General features: G+C 40.6%; 1 protein-coding gene across 1 annotated transcript; it reads left to right on the top strand.

Moving 5' to 3' along the window:
• Positions 1 to 431: 431 nt before the first annotated feature.
• Positions 432 to 16,153, top strand: RP2 (RP2 activator of ARL3 GTPase). Its single transcript, XM_021546592.2, has 5 exons — positions 432 to 611; positions 9,272 to 9,937; positions 11,557 to 11,671; positions 12,838 to 12,923; positions 14,327 to 16,153. Exons 1-5 carry the CDS (start codon positions 480 to 482, stop codon positions 14,408 to 14,410), a joined length of 1,083 nt encoding a protein of 360 aa, XP_021402267.2. The 5' UTR covers positions 432 to 479; the 3' UTR covers positions 14,411 to 16,153.
• The last annotated feature ends 284 nt before the right edge of the window (positions 16,154 to 16,437 follow it).

Below are 16,437 nucleotides of genomic sequence, written 5' to 3'. Positions count from 1 at the left end.
GGGCGTTTTGCCTCCGACTTCCACAGCTGAACCCGCACATGGCTCCGGCGGGGCACAGGTTTCACCTCGGTAGAGCGCTGGGTTCACGGCCAGCCGCCGCCTCTTCCGAGCCGCTCCCGCGGGACGGGCGGGAGCGAACCCTCCCCGGGGCGGGGGAGCGATGCGGATCACGACAAACCGCGGGACAAACCGCGGGACAAACCGCGGGACAAACCGACTGCCCCGCTTGCCCCCGGCCTCTCAGCCCCGCGGCGCCGCCTCGCCGCTGCCAGGCACCGCCCCGTCCAGGCGCCTCCGCCGGCCGGAGGCGATGGCTGGAGCGGGACGGGGCGGGGAAGGGGAAGGGAAAGGCGAGGGGAAATGTCGCGGTCGCTACGGGAGACGGGAGCAAACCGGAAGCCGGCGGGGCGGGGCGGTGCGGCGCTGGCGAGCCCTTCCCCGCCGCCAGCCTCTCCCCGCCGGGCGGCGGCGGCAGCGCCATGGGGTGCTTCTTCTCCCGCCGCAGGAAGCCGGCCCAGGGCGGGCGGCAGCCGCAGCCAGCGGGAGCCGGGCAGGACGCGGGCACCGGCGAGCAGAAGGCGCCGCAGTACAGCTGGGACCTGCGAGCCAAGGTACCGCCCCGGCGGCTGCCAAGGGCTGGGGCTGGGGCTATCGCTGTCGCCTCTCTCAGTGGGCAGCATCTCGCTCTCCTGCCCTCCGGGCTCTGCGGCGGGGTGTGTGCACCGGCAGGGAGCACGCCTTCCCCGTCCCGCTGTTACGGCTCGGTCCGTGCAGTTCAGTGCGTTTATCTGAACAATTAAAAAGTGTTTAGCCTAAGGATTTTACCGGGCAGTCTCAAATTGTGTAAGCGGAGAGGGCGGCGCGCTGGGTGCCGCGGGTGCGGGCGGTGCGAGCATCGGTCCCCGGTGCGGGGCTGCTCCGGAGGGGGCTGGGGCTGCCTCCCGGTGGGACGGCGCCCTGTGGGCAGGCAGCTTGGCTGTGACAGTCCCCACGGGTGTCTGCTTGCTTCCTGATACAGCGCGGAGTCCCCTGGGTGCGTGCTTCACTCGAGAAAACCGGGATTAATGGCTGGGGAGCTGCTTGTGCCCGGGCGAGACCCTGCACCGGGCATGGAACGGAGGCATAAAACTCGTGCCGTGTGTCCTGACTGTCTATATTGATTCTTCCTGCTTCGCTGTTTGCGCTGCAGGTTTGGTTGGTTGGGTTTTTTTAAGACTTTGGGGTGGTTTTTGTTTGTTTGTTTGTTTGGGGTTTTTCTTTTGCGTGTGGTTGTGTTTTTTTTTTTTTTTTTTTTTTTGAGGAAGTAGAACCAGTTTATTAGCCCCTAAAAAGACAGAGGAAGTCAAATCCTTTCCCGTGCTGTTTCCAGAGCTCCAGGAGACAGTCACGAAGACTCAAGCGGGAAAGCATTTAAATGCTGGATAAAATGTATTTCATCCTAGCCTCATTTCAAATATCGCTTCTTAAATATGTAATGACATTGTAACCCTACTAGGCCTCTCTTCCTCTCCTCTCTGGCTACCTTCGGGTGGGAGAGGCAAAAACTGGGCAGGCGAAAAACATAATTAATGTGATTTCAACAAATAAAATCCTCAAACCTTTAGGCCATATTTTACAAGTATGTAAAAGAAAATGTGTGAACTTATTTGAATGTTTAGCTTGCTTGTTTTTTAAACTTGGCCAGGTGCTCTAGGGTGGCCCTTAAGTCTTTCAAGTAGATTAAGACAAGCTTAGATGGAGATGAGCTAGAGAGTGTGCGTGTGGCCTGGAGGAATTGGCTCCTTGATGATAAAGATGAGGAATCTGTGTTGGGCTTATTGCTTTGACTGGATAGCAGATATTTAGGGAGCAGACGGAGAAAGATAGGATAACAGCCTGTCACTTGTATGGAGACTACTCTCACAGTGGGAGTGGCTGTAGTGAAGCCATATTTTAGTGAGAGAACAAAACTATATCTAGAAGTAAATTACCAAATCAGCCTTTGGAATACTATTTTTTAATTTTAGAGCAAATTTACTGGCTAAAGCTCAACAGAATTTTTACCCCTTCTACTTATATAAAGCTAACTTTGAAAACTAAAAGAAGGAAAGTCAGGATATATAAAGACTTGATTCAGAGAATAGCCGGCCTTGTTGCTAAGGAAATGTTTGTTGTTAACTTGCTGGAAGTAGGCTCAAGCTAACATATGAGACTGTTACAGCACCAACAATCTATCTTTGTGGAGTAAAAAAACCACGGTCATGTATTGCATGTAAAACTTCCTCGTTTTCTGTAAAAGACTCTTAGAAACCAGAAGAATCAGTGAGTTTGGGCTGTGCTAGTGAACTGTGTAAACCATCAAATTAGCTTCTTAGTGTTGTACTGTACAGCCTAAAAATGGCTGTTTAATGTCCAAGTTAATTTCCCTTGCTCTTTGCATCCTTATTTTTCATTGGGCTTTTTAGATGTAAGAGTAATACATTAAACTAGGAAAGCACCCAGAGTTATCTTATCTTAGGTGAAGGAGTACTGAACACTTGGTGCACTAAACTTGTTGATCCCAGTTTGTATTAGGTGACACCTTGTCAGTGTTAATGTAGTAGCTTTAAATGTTGTCTGTGATACCTTGTCCTGTTGTCTATTGCTTTCTCATTTCTGATGCTTCATATATACTTATTTATTTCACAAGTTTGTGCTTGTACACAAAGTTAAATTGAAGTAAGTAGGAAAAGAGTCAATCAAGACTCCTTTTTGTTCATCAAGTGCATTGAATCATATTCTAAATGCTGAAAACCTCAATTCTGTCAACAGATGTGCTAGGTTTTCTTTTGATGTTTATTTCCACTGTTTGGGTTGGGGATGTGTTTCTGATTTTAGGCTCTACTACTTTGTGATGCAGTTGTGGTTATATAGTTCAGTTTCACAGGCAGGTTTGGTAATTGTCTGTAGTTTTTGTAAACTATGCTCTGTATATTCTTACAGGTATCTTGCTGCTCAGACACTCCAACTGTCTTCCTGTAAACTAATGCCATCCTGACACGGCAGAAAAATGTAGGCACACTTGTGTGCATATTTGTGTGATTAGGGATGTGTAGCAGGGGGAACCTGAGGGGTTCCTCTAACAAAACTACTTCTGCTGCTTCTGAAGGACATCATTGCTAGTTGAGCCTATTTTAATCATGTTTTGATGGCAAAAAATGGTTAGTTTTGATACTGTCTGCTAGTGTAGCCCTAGACAAAGAGTAATATGATGATATTACAGTGACCATGTAACCTGTGTAATAGTCCCAAAAACAGACCATGTGGTAAAAAATTCTAAATAGAAAATATTATAAGATGCTGATAGCTAAAGTGAAATTAAGGAAAGTATATGAACTTGAGGAACCTTTTCAGATTTCTGTGTGACTTTATTAAGTGAGGACAGAAGTTTTAATGTATACAAAATGTAATCAAATTTAGATTACATTGTAAATCTGCTGGAGTCTGTAATGCTTACTCAGCCACAAGTTCAGAGAACTGTGTGAAGATTACTTATGGTGCAGTAGAAGAAACAAAGGATCAGATTATCTTGAAAACAGAAAGGAAAAGGATGAGTATTCCGTTTATTGCTGCTGTAGGATTCTCAGTCCATGAGTGTAAGTCTAGCACAGTTTATTCCAGAGTCTGCTAGTACTGTGTTACATCCTGAGGACTTATTATTAATGTCTCTCGAAGTCTTTGGGCTGTCATGAGAGTCTCTTTCTGACCAAGTTTGGGAGAGGAACTTGGTGGTGCTCAGCCCTTCCCAGCTTCTTCAGCTAGCTTTGCACCTGGGTTGTTTTCCTTTCCCACTGTATGACTAACAGCAGTAACTGAATGTGGGTATGTACACACAGGAACTGGGGCTTTTGTGTCTCATGATGGCAGATACACTCATGACCTCCACAGGAGAAGAAACACAAATAGCTGCATCATCTTTTTTGCTTTAGTCTCATATTCAAAGAAGTAGGATTAGATTGATTATGATTATAGTGGCATTTAGAGCTTAGAGGAACTTTCCTTCTCGGATTATTTTTTTAACTTTTAGGAGGAACAAGTAAAGTTTTGTTTTATGTCAACTGACTTACAACTTAACTGGTTTAGTTGATAGGAAACATGCAACTATCATTGTTTTTGTACTGTGTAGCTGTATTTAAACAGTTAAAAAACCTCAAGAGGTTTACCTTTTTGCCTAAATCATAGTCTTTTGTTAGTTACCTTACGTTTGAGGGTTTTTCATGAATGTTTCTCTTGTATCTTGAATTGTCTAGATCCTGTTTAGGTAGCCATTTTTTACTTTATTTTTGAATATTAATAACTTTTTTTCTCTAAACAATTATTTTGTCCTTAAATCCAATGTATCTCCCTTATGCTTCCTGGTGCACCAGAACTATTGCTGTATTTCTCAAAATGTGGTCAGATCAACTGAAAAACAGTCAGAAGGTTCATATTAAGCAGTATTTCCAGTTAGATCAAATACAGGCCTGTGGTAGCTTCCTCTCTTCTTTCACTTTTTCTGTATGCAATATTTGGCAGTGGTTTGCTGAATGTGAATGACTGGGTTATGATGTTATGGGCATTATGGAAAAGCATGAAGATTCCCAAGAATAGAATGAAATGTTCAGACTGTTGTATTGGCCACTTCTAAAGTCACTGTGTGCAGGAGATGCTCCAAAAAAACTGTTTGCTAGAGACAGGAACCTGCATTACATTTTCCACCTTTTCTTGTTGTGCAAAAATCTTGAAATCTGCCAGTGGATGAGTAACTTCAGCAAGCGAACTCCAGAGGATGTTGCAACTCATTACTTGAGGGCACCAAACCCATGCAAGTATGAATATGCAGAAGTGTCTAGGCCTGGGAATGCACTTTTATTTTTTATTTCCCTAAAGTTAATTCCCCTGCTGACAAAAATAGTGCTTAAAGCTTCTTAAGTTGATGTGCCTACCCTATAGGTGCAGCTTTTAATGTCACTGGGTCAGCAGCCAACTTCTCTATGTCATCAGCTCTAAGTTAATTTCTGTACTGCCATCTATAGTGACTTAGAGAGGGGATGATTTTTTGAGAATTATATTTAAAAGAGAAAACCTTAGTGTAAGGGGTTTAGAAATACTTTACAAACTGTTTGCTCAGCAGCCTAGACACAGATAACTAGAGGAGAACTGTAAGGATTTCAGTACCTTCTCATATTTATAGGGATGTATCTCTGTTGACTGAAACTCCTTCCCTGATGGATCCTGTGGAAAAGTCTTGCTAAGACATGAACTCATACCAGAAACACTTCAAGATGTTGGGATCCTTTACTATTCTAGGTACAGTTACCATTAAAAGCTGTGAAGCTCTAGCACTTGCAAGTCTTTTTCCAAATGGGAGCTGCTGGGTTTTAGTGCGAGTAAACTGAATAATGGTGGCTGAGGAGATGTATGTCATGTGCAGCTTTCACAAAGCCTCTGACCTTCTTGCAAGACAAGTGTTTGCAGGAAGGAAAGCTACTTAATATATCTTGCACTTGTAGCAGGATGTCCTGGAGCTGTAAGCAGCCGTGACAAACTTGTTTGCCTTCATTTCTCTCCTTTTTGTTCTTTAAAATCCTTGCTTCTTACAATTTATCCTCTAGCCCTTTGTAACAGGTTTCTCACTATTGCAATTGCTAAGAACCAAAGATTATACTTCTATGCCTGTTTTGAGAAGGAAAAATATTAACCCTGTAAGAAGGGCTGGCTTTTTCATCATCACTTCTGGTTATGTTAGGCCATTCTATGGAGTAATGCCTGAACCTCTGCATAGCTACTTCAGTTAGAAGGTTTCAGCTCCTAAACTGCGCCAATATCTATTAATGTACGACTCTTATCTACTCTAAGAACTCTTTAAATTCAGCTGAAAATATTAAAAGTGACTGCTATGAATACTGTCACCTTTTGAACTTATAGCAGCCTGGGGAAAAAAAGGATGTTTAAAACAACCTGTTAAGGGCTGGAGAGTAGAGTGTCTGTCTGGGTGAGATGGGTGGATTTGGACAAAGTTTTTTGAAATTTTATCCAAATACAAAGGACAAGTAGATGAATTATCAAATACTTGAATTTTTCTGACCTGCCATGTGCTGAAGATTTTATAGCCAGTGGAAGACCAAATGAATGGGCAGAGAAATGTATATAGCCCTGCTTATGGTTGTACAAGACTGCAGATGTTATTTTCTTCTGTTCCTTTTGGCTTTCCTAGCCTGCTTTTTTTTCTTGCTATATTGCCAAGACAGAGCTTAAGAAGCAGTTGGTGTTCACTGTCAGGGGAAGGAAGGTGCTTGCAGTGATTTATTAACCTGTTGATGATACCTGCAGACTTCAGAGATGGTGAATGTGCACCAAGAAGGCCGATGGCATGCTGGCATCAAAAGTAGCATGGCCAGCAGGACTAGAGCCATGACCTGTACTTAGAACTGTTGAGGTTTGTACCTCAAATCCTGTGTTCAGTTCTGAATTCCTAACTTCAGGAAAGATGCTGTAGTTCTGGAGCATGTCAGAGAAGGGCAATGGGGCTGGTGAAGGGTCTGGAGCACAAGTCTGATGAGAAGCAGCTGAGGGAGCTGTGGCTATTGGAAGAAAAGGAGGTTCAGGGAAGACCTTATTGCCATCTATAACCACCTGAAAGGAGGCTGTTGGAGGTCAGGCTTGGTCTCTTCTCCCAAGTACTGAGTGATAGGACAAGATGAAAAGACCCCAAGTTGCTCCAGTGGAGGCTTAGATTGGACATTAGGAAAAAAATTCTTCATGGAAAGAGCTGGAGCAGGCATCCCAGGGAAATGTTTGAGTCACCATCCTTGGAGGTATTTAAAAGATGTGTAGATGTGGCAGCTGGGGATATGGTTTGGTGGTGGACTTGGCAGTGTCAGGTTAATGGTTGCACTTGATGGACTTAGAGGTCGTTTCCAATTTAAACAATTCTATGAGCATATAAGGAGCTGTTGGATGCATCCTCAAAGTCATGGTTCTGCCTTCAGGCCTGTTTCTCTGTCCAGGAGAAGTGAAATATTTATATCTGCTATAGTCTTATATCCCCTCCTCTCAGGGGCAATAACCCAGGTGGGAGAGAGTATCCAATCTATTTCATGCAGTCTCTCCAGTCTGTACTGCAGTGTTAATGAATACTCTTAGTCTTTAAAAGGATAACTGCAAAGCAAAATCAAAGGAAATGTGCAAATTCCTTGGCATGGTCAACAAATTGAGAAGTAAAAGCTGTATTATTTCTGGAAAAAAGGTAAACAGAGGAGCTCCTGAATCTGATAATAAGCCAAACTTTTACCTTCAACTTGACTACTGTTCTTACTCAAAAACTCTCATTTGAAAATGTCTATAAGCTGTGAGTTTGCTGACTAAGTGTTTCACCTAGGCCTAAATAAAATTGAAGTTTCACACATCCTTGCAAAGGCCACTGGGTAGGATGAGGTAGTGCTGCTTCAGAGGCTTTGTAGAGCAGAGCAATTCAGAAAGACATGCTTAGTTCCAAGTTTCAAAAAAGCTCTAAATTCTGGAAACACTGAAATTCTCATTCCTAAGAGAAGTAATTGTTCCTTTGTGCCTCTTTTGAAAGTGAGTCTGTCTCCCATGGTTATTAAGGAAAAAAAAAAAAACACCTGACATACAGACATACACAAACATACATAAATGTTCTAGGAGAAGCCTGGGAAGAATATGTCCAAAAGCAATTTTAATATTTGTGTTCTCAAGTAAGAGAGAATATGAGGACAAATAACTTGTATATGGAACAAATATGTAACAAATATGTAACATTACTTGAGAATAAAGACCTTGAAGAGTTTGAATCCAAAGCATACTGTGTGACTGAGTCTCTATAAGGTGTCCCTTATCTTTTGAGTCTCCCAATTTTATTTGTAACACTTCCAGCAGCACTTTCCTGAAGGTATACTAGTGGTATTATGTATGATTGAGGAGAGACTTCTAGAAAGCCATCTTCATTGTCTCAGCTTGCATTTTATTTGGAAGATTAATCAGCTGCAAACCTCCTTTCCTGTCTGAAGGTCATATAAGTTGCATAGAACAAAATATATTTTATCAGCTGGCAGAGATTTTTAGCTTCTTTTGGCTGTTCCAGTCAAAAGCTACCTAAGTTGATTTAATGAATGGCTGGCGCTAGCCTGTTCTGGTTTATGCTTTTTGCTGGTCTCTAAATATTGTGTCAATGTTTGACATGCTAGGAAGAAGTTTTTTTAGGAATTGGGCTACACCAAAACTGTGGTAATGCATAACTGATTATGGTAGAGCAAAGTTAGGAGCCTCAAGGCTGATAATCAGATAGCAAGTTGGTGAAGTGATCTTGTGCTAGTTATTCACTCGTACACTTCTAAGTGCTATTTTAATGAGCTTTCACAAGAGGGCAGAGTCGAATTTGCTCCAGAAATTGTAGATGGCTTGGGACTTAACTTATATCTAGAAATAAGCTAGCTCAAATTCCTTTGGTTCAAGGACAGCATGGGCTGTATTATTAATGTTTTCCACCTGTATTGCATCCATACCAGGTGCTGGGAGGCTCATGACTTGCTGCTCTCTAAACGAGAGTCCCAGGGAAAGCCACAGCCTCCCTCAACTGTTCTGCCCCAGCCAGAGGAATGCTGGAGTGTGGAGGAGATCTGCAAACATGACCCTTGTACCGCCACTGCCAGTTTTTGCTTCTTGGACCTAGCTAAAACAATCTCTTATGTGTTGTTAGCACAAAAATCCTGTCATTGTTAGCACGAGGTGATGTTGTGGCACACGTTAATGAGCTCTCTGTAGTTTGTAAACATAATAGAGAAGATACTATTTGACACCAACAAGGTTTCCTTGCAAGCTACTCAAAAAGGAAATACTGTGTATCTCCAGCTTTATGAATCTGTAAGTATGTTGGACAATTTATTTATTACAGTTACTACTCTACCCAAAACCATCATCCTTGTTGAAACAGTTCAGAGTCTACAGTTGAAACTAGCTCCCCTTGTCTCTTTCTTTATTAAAGGACAAACTGAGTTGCTTTTTTTTTTTATTCCCCTGGAGATTCTCAGAAGTGTAGTTTCACTTCTTCGCTGTATCTCAATACTGTGTATTCCAGTAGTTTAGCTGAAAGAGTTGCTTCTGATCTTTCATCACTCATTGAAGACCCTTGTGGTAGTTTATCCTGTACAATTCAGTGGTACTTCAATCAGTGCAAGTCAATGGGCATTTAACATTATAATATTCTCTGCATTTGAAGACTTTAACCTTTTTTTTTATTTTATTCCTCCTTCAGATTGACCCCAAAGATTACACTTTTTCTGGACTGAAGAATGAAACTGTGGGTCGACTGCCTGGAAAAGTAGCAGGGCAACAATTTGTCATTCAGGACTGTGAAAACTGTAAAATCTACATATTTGACCATTCTGCTACAATCACGATTGATGACTGTGTAAATTGCCAAATCTTTTTAGGACCAATAAAAGGCAGTGTGTTTTTCCGTGACTGCAAAGACTGTAAATGTGTGGTTGCCTGCCAGCAGTTCCGCACGCGGGACTGCAGAAAGCTGGAGGTGTTCTTGTGCTGTGCCACCCAGCCCATTATTGAGTCCTCCACAGGTATGAAATTTGGATGTTTCCAGTACTATTATCCCGAGCTTGCTTTACAATTTAAAGATGCTGGTCTGAGTATCTTCAATAACACGTGGAGCAACATCCATGACTTTACCCCTGTGTCTGGAGAAAATAACTGGGGCCTTTTGCCTGAAACTGCTGTAGTCCAAGATTATGTTCCTCTGCCCAGCTCTGAGGAGCTGAAAGCTATCAGGGTTTCTACTGATGCTACAAAGAGCATCGTACCCATAACTCGAGGACAGAGACAGAAAAACAGCGATGAATCGTGTTTGGCTGTGTTTTTTGCTGGCGACTACACAATTGCAAATGCCAGGAAGTTAATTGATGAGGTAAGCAACCTTTGTCTTCATTCAGGTTTTTCAATTCCTAATTCAACGTTCCTGTGGACAGCCTCTGATTCTCCCTGAAGGGAGAATATAGAGGCTTTGTTTGTCTACTGACCATACTGATCAACTGTGCTGTTTAAAACTTTAAAGCACGGTAAAAGACTGAATCTCATTTGATCAGTCAGTTCTTTACAACTGACATCCTGTGAGTGGCACATCTATGCTCTAACAATTCTGGTGTACTTTTCCATCATGGCACAGCAAAGTGATGCACTGAAGAAAATGTGTAGTTGATTTGATGAACTTGTTCAAATATAGTGTACGTGATTGACAATGCTTGTGAGAGAGATGTAACCAATTAACTTGTTAGCTTGTCCTAAAAGTCTCAGCTAACAAAAGTCTGTCCTGAAAGTTTTTCCATTACTAACAGAGAGTCTTTAAAAAAAAGTGTTAAAGTGTATCCCCCATATCATCCAGTATTGGAACTTTTTTTCTGAAAGGGGCAGTGAGTGTCATGGCTGGTCAGCTGTCTTCAATGACTTAAACAGCTTTTTTATTGGTCTTTTTTTTTTTTTTTTCCCTCCGTGAGACAGCAGCTTCCAAGCTTGACTGAGTTTGTACTTTCCTGGGGCTAAAACCTGGGAGCAGCTGGCTGCTTTCACCATCCTGAAGTGCCAAGGATGTCACAGAGCAGAGCCAGTAACTCAGTAACCATAGGCTACAGCATCTGAGAGTGGTATCTGCAAAAGCTGCTGATCACAGTGTTGTATGATCAACTAAACATCTGGTGGAGCTCTTTTCCTTGGGTTTTTATCTGCAAGGAAAGAAAGCTGTAGGGTGTCTCCTTGCCTCCTCGCTGCCCAGCTGGACTTTTATAAGTCTGAGCTACTGAGTTACTTGAGTGAAGGCAGATAATGATACTTAAGGGTGATTTCTGACAAAGGAACAGCTACAGGAGGAGAGTAATAGATGTGTTCTCCTCTGTTAGCAGTTATTTAGAAGTTAGAGTTAAAAAGATGCTAAAGGACTAGTTAGTGAGTTTGTGTGGGAAATCTAACTGCTCTGTAGATTAATGGATGTTTTGGAAGCAAAAATGTATTTGTTCTTTCCCCATGTGCTTTTAGTTTCATATTAGATTTGGAGTAAAAATGAGGGGGTGGAATGTGTATATGTGTTTTCAAATGTTGTTAACTCTTGTTCCAAAACTGAAAACTTAGCAGTGGATTGATGAGACTTTGAGCTAATGCTTGACTGAACGATTGCAGACTAAAGAGAACTGACTGCTTGTTTCCAGATGCTGAATGACTTTAACTCCCATTAGTTTCTACTTGTGAAGGATTGTGGGGAAAAACACATAACCCCAGGCCCTAATATATAACACAAAAACATTCACATTTATTCCTCTAGGTTCACTAGGGCAGAGGAGAAAATCTGGATGAATGGAATGAAAATAAACAGAAGTGTAGAAAAAGCAAATGATCTCTGAAAAGAGCAAAAAGAGTCCCTTTGCTCTGAGACTTAATATGTATGGGAAAAATGAGTCTATTACAGTGTAATCTGGATACTCAAGTTGAACTCTGCCTTAGAAGCATTTTTAACATGAATTCTTCCTCTGTTAACAGATGACTAGCAAAGGCTTTCAGCTGGTACAGACTAAAGAAGTTTTAATGAAGGCAGAGGATGCTCACAGAGTTTTCCAGCAGAGTGCATTAGAATTCATTCCACTGCTGGAAAAAGGTTTGTGTATTCTTTCTCCTCTTGTTATAGAAATCTGTCACTAGAGAGTTCTGGAGAAGAAGGAGGAATGGAGGACAATTTTTTATTTCAAGGGCATACTGCAAAACCTGTTGAGATGAGTTTTGGAAGCCCCAGTGAGGGCCTAAACCAGCCAAAACTCCTGAAGGCATCAAAAATAAGTTATTTCACATATATTTTGTGTTTCTGTTCCCCCCCTAGTGGCCCAACTGCATAGCTCAGGAGCAGTGGCACATGCAGATCTGCCTGGAATGGTCAAAAAAAGCTCATGCTTTTAGACTATTTCTGACTTATCCCAGTGATAGCTCAACCACTGAGCTATTCAGTGTTTATGTATAAATTGTTTAACCAAATCAGTATAGGTGTACATAAAGCAGATAAGTATTTAAAATTTTCTTGACAACTGGTGTACCGTCAGAGTATTTCAGAAGTCTTTCTATTGATATGACTGCAGTTGGGTTTTGTCTCTTTTTTCAGAAGTACTGATGTCTTTTTACCTGTTACACGCTAAAGCTCACTGCACATTCCCAAACTTAGCAGCAACAAGCAGGTTTTTTCATGGTGACATGAGAGGTCTGTAATGCTCATTGCAAGAACAGGACAAGTCATTGCACTTGTAAGATGATAGTCCTGCTTATAGGCTATATTACAGTCATGTGGGAACAAATACCATGTTCAGAATGAAACCAGAGAAAGCAGATCTGCAAATAGTGGGTAAGAACAAGTCTAAAAATCGGGCAATTCACTATCTTAGACTGAAGCAAAAGTGCTTGAATGACTCAATCCCACTCCAGATGTCTGTGAAATGGCTCACTATTTGAGCAGAATAGTCTGACTCACTTCCATGATGCCTTGCACTCCTTAGCATTTTTGTGCTATTGCTGCCTTTCAAGAAGTAAAGCTGGAATCCTGTCCAAATATCTAAAAAAAAAAAAGAAAAAAAAAGGCATGGAATTGCACATAACATGGTAGCTTTTTTTTGTAACATGTTTAAGTCTTTTTAATGCTCTATCTGCCACTATGGGGTGGCTCAAGCAAAAAAATAAAATGCTTGTTGCAAGCTTCACAATTCCCTATGGGTTGAGAAATCTACTGTTTCAATGCCAAGCTTAAAAGTATTATTGATTTTAGACTAAACTATTTTCTAGGTCCAGTGGTTGCTTTGGAGTTCAACGGAGATGGTGCTGTGGAACAATGTCGAAGCACTGTAAATGAAGTTTTTAGTGGGACCAAGGTAAGCTGGTGTATTGCTTTGTTCTCAGAAAAATTACAGAATGTCTGAGCTATTTCATGGTCAAGATACAGTACTGAGATACTGATAAAGAGATACACATTTTTTTTAGGTTCATGGGTAGTAAAATTGGAATATCCTTTTGTTGTTGTTTTATTTTTTGTACTCATTAGTTACTTTTTGCTGACAAGAAAATTGTCCTAGGAGAGTTCTGAATCCCCAAATCCACTGAAGAATATAAGATTTCCACTTAAAACTTTTTTCACATAACACAAAATCAAGTTCTATAATTGTAGCACAAAAAAGTTCCACTTCAAGTCTTGGATTTAGTCACTTAACTTTGTGGTGTCCTGTCTATTAAACCACAACAAAGATAATATGATGAGATTTCAACTTTTTTCCATGTTTGCTTTTGCTGTGTAGGATGCCACAGAATGCTGTCCTTCACAGACAGTGTTCTTTTTTCTTCTGTCAGCTTCTTTCACTTTAGCTTCCTTACACCACATCTCCTCTTTCCTTGCTGTTTGATTTCTCTAAATGGCAATGGTTTTGAGAATGCTTATGGAAACATTTAGAGCACTCCTGATAACAGGAGAGTGACAAAACCTTTGCTTTCAGGCAGCTGTTCAAAGTTGACTAGAATGTCTTTGAGACATTTCATCCATGCAGCTCCTTGCTGTCTTTCAGTTCCTTTCAAAATACTTGGAACTAGGCTGCCCAGTTTCTGGAAAAGAGTTATCTTGTAATAAGTAATCCCATTTAATTTTTTGATTGAGGCTATTGCTTGCATATTGAGATGGGTAAACACCCACAATGTCGTCAATTTACTCTCAACTGTTTGGATACTACCTAAGACTATTATTGCTGGTCTGCTGAAAGCTTTCAAAGGTGACTGTCCTGGAGCTTGGACTTTAACATACATTGATACATTTTGAAAAATGCAAAAGTAATTGAAGTTACCTTTTAAAAAATAGTCATCTTCTGGAGCAGATATTAAGATATTTTATGGTAATATAGTACAAGGAAGTCTTTCTTACAAACTCTCCCTTTCTGTAAAGGAAAGTAGTAGTCTAAGGATTTTGTGTATATATTTTTTCCCCACTCTTCTGGAGAGAGTTGACTTTACCAATCAAAATATATCTAAATAGACACTAACTGAAGCTGTGACCCCTGAATAATGAAGCCCCAAGCTCCTGATCCTGAAGGCAAGGTTTAATGCAGCCAGCATGTGTGCTAGAAAATGGTGATGATAACAAATGGTGGATGCATCAGGGCTGAGAGATGCAGTGAGAACCAACAGAGTTGTGTCTCTCATGAAATGCAAAACTAAAAATGAGCATTACTGGTTCCAGTTGAGCATGACTGCTTTTACTGATGCATAACTGTTTTTTTGTTTAACAAAACAGGTTTTTGTGTCGGAAAGCAAAGCATCAGCATCTCAAGATGTAGACAATTTCTACAATTTTGCTGACATGCAGATGGGAATGTGAAGTTTAGCATGAAGGTGCTCACATATGGTTTGTCTTAGCACTTGGACATCACTTGGCTTCAATATCACAGTAGTTCTGTCATTTAGTTTTGTATTTCTCATATATCCCTTTTATAATGCCACTGGTGGTTTTTAATACCATATTATCTCAACTGGAGTAAACTGCATAGCTAGCCATGTGCATTGTGTTTGAAACTTAAGTTTAACTTCAAAAGCAATTGAGCTTTTCTACTAACGTTTTTACAGTGATTTCTAAAAATCTATTGACACTTGAATGTTTCTTGACAACATCTAATGGTTATACATATTTTAAAGTGCAATGCTGATCCAAGTTGGATGCAATAGTAATTGTTATCTTTCACTCAGATGTATTGTTTAGAAAGTGTATTTATGTGAAATTTGCCCTTCAAAATTTTCCCACATGCAAATTTGTCTTCACTGGGGGTCCAGGAAGGAAGCAGTCGCTGAGTTTTTCTGAAAGCTTAGTCTGAAATGAATTGTACTTGTAGCATGCTTTCAAAAGTTTGTGACTTTGGCTTTACTCTGCTTCAGCATGCTTTTTGAATAAATTTGTTTGCAACAACATTTATGGTGAGAGTTGTCACAACAGCATTCTGGTAAGTGAGCACTTCCAGGCTTTTCTGCTTTGAGGTGAATCCTGAGCATGAGTGCTCTGCTGAAGCTACTCTAAGATCTGCACAGGTTCTTTGGCGATACATCTGCCTCTGGCATTGCCAGCTCACACATGGGATATATTTGAGGTTTCTTTGCCCTTGAGCAATAAAGCTCTGGCATATTATTGTTTGCTAGAAGGGACGTAGCCGGAAGTCAGAGAAGGACTCTGATGGCATTAAAAACCCTTTCTTCCTTCCTAGACCCCAGGAGAAAGCTTTTACATGCGGAAGTAATATAGAAAGTGCTGTAAAGTGCTAGACACTGCCATAGGATTTATTTTGTATTAATTCTAAAGACAGATGGAAGGAGTGTTTTGTAAGATGCATCTGAATAGTGCTCAGTAATAATGCTTATTGCTAAATAATGCATATTATAATGCAAATCTATATGGATATTAAATACATGATTTACATGATTGATTTATTTTTGCATATTACATCCTGATTTTTCCACATGAACTTAAAGCTTCAGTCCAGGTTTACAAGCCCTCTGTAATACTTGAATCAATTGTGCATGCAGACACAGAAATCCAAATTTCATAATTAAAACATGGGTTGCCAGCTTGCATAGCCTTTACAATTCATTGAAAGGACTGGGGCTGTGTTGAGGTGCTAAAGCAATTTCCTCATTATGGTCATCCATCAAAAGGGAAGATCTTGCAAATTTTAACTTAAGATGCATCTTTGAGTCTTGACTCATCGGTTTCACAGCTCTGGAGCTCCAAAGTGGTTGGCTAAAGACATCTCTAATTTTTTTTTTAATTAGCACATGAAAGAATCTCTTCGGAAATTCATTGTTCTGTAATGACCAAAAGAGGTTCTGAATTGTCATTTTGTTGCTACTGGGCACATGCTTGCTTTTAGTTTAAGCGCAAGCATATGTCCTTAGGACCTCTTGTTACAGTTATGCATAGATTATATAAAGAAGAATATCTTCTGAATAAACTAAACTATTGGTGTACTGGAGGTAAGAAAGTTGCCTCTTCTTTGAAATGTTTTTATTTAACAAAGTCAAGCCACCACCAGAATTCAGCTGGTATCAGAAATTACCAGTTACTTGCACTTAGCTAGCCAGGAATTTTTTTTTTGGTTTTTTTTTGTTTTTTTTTTTTTTTTTTTTTTTTTGGTTTTTTTTTTTGTTTTTTTTTTTTGTTTTTGGTAAGTGTGAGGTGAGGCTGTAAAAAGAACTAAAACCTTTATCTTACTCTCTAAAGTACTAGCACAAGTAATCAGTCAACATTTACAGGAAATAATCTAGACATGTACAGTAAATGTATTATTTTGGTATGGAAAGTACTTTGAAATTGTATAATGTACTTCAGAGCTGTCATTGTGTGATTTCTATCAGCAGTAC

The sequence above is a fragment of the Lonchura striata genome, chromosome 2 (assembly GCF_046129695.1).
Source record: "Lonchura striata isolate bLonStr1 chromosome 2, bLonStr1.mat, whole genome shotgun sequence".
NCBI classification, from domain to species: domain Eukaryota; kingdom Metazoa; phylum Chordata; class Aves; order Passeriformes; family Estrildidae; genus Lonchura; species Lonchura striata.
Note: the sequence above shows the minus strand (reverse complement) of the source record. Positions and strands in the feature narration are given on the sequence as shown.

What these genes read in the sequence shown, in the direction of transcription:
- RP2 (XM_021546592.2), top strand. Translation starts at nt 480, where the DNA reads ATGGGGTGCTTCTTCTCCCGCCGCAGGAAGCCGGCCCAGGGCGGGCGG. An exon ending in CCAGGAAGTTAATTGATGAG is followed by an intron (nt 9,938 to 11,556) that starts GTAAGCAACCTT and finishes CTCTGTTAACAG; the next exon opens with ATGACTAGCAAAGGCTTTCA. An exon ending in AAGTTTTTAGTGGGACCAAG is followed by an intron (nt 12,924 to 14,326) that starts GTAAGCTGGTGT and finishes TTAACAAAACAG; the next exon opens with GTTTTTGTGTCGGAAAGCAA.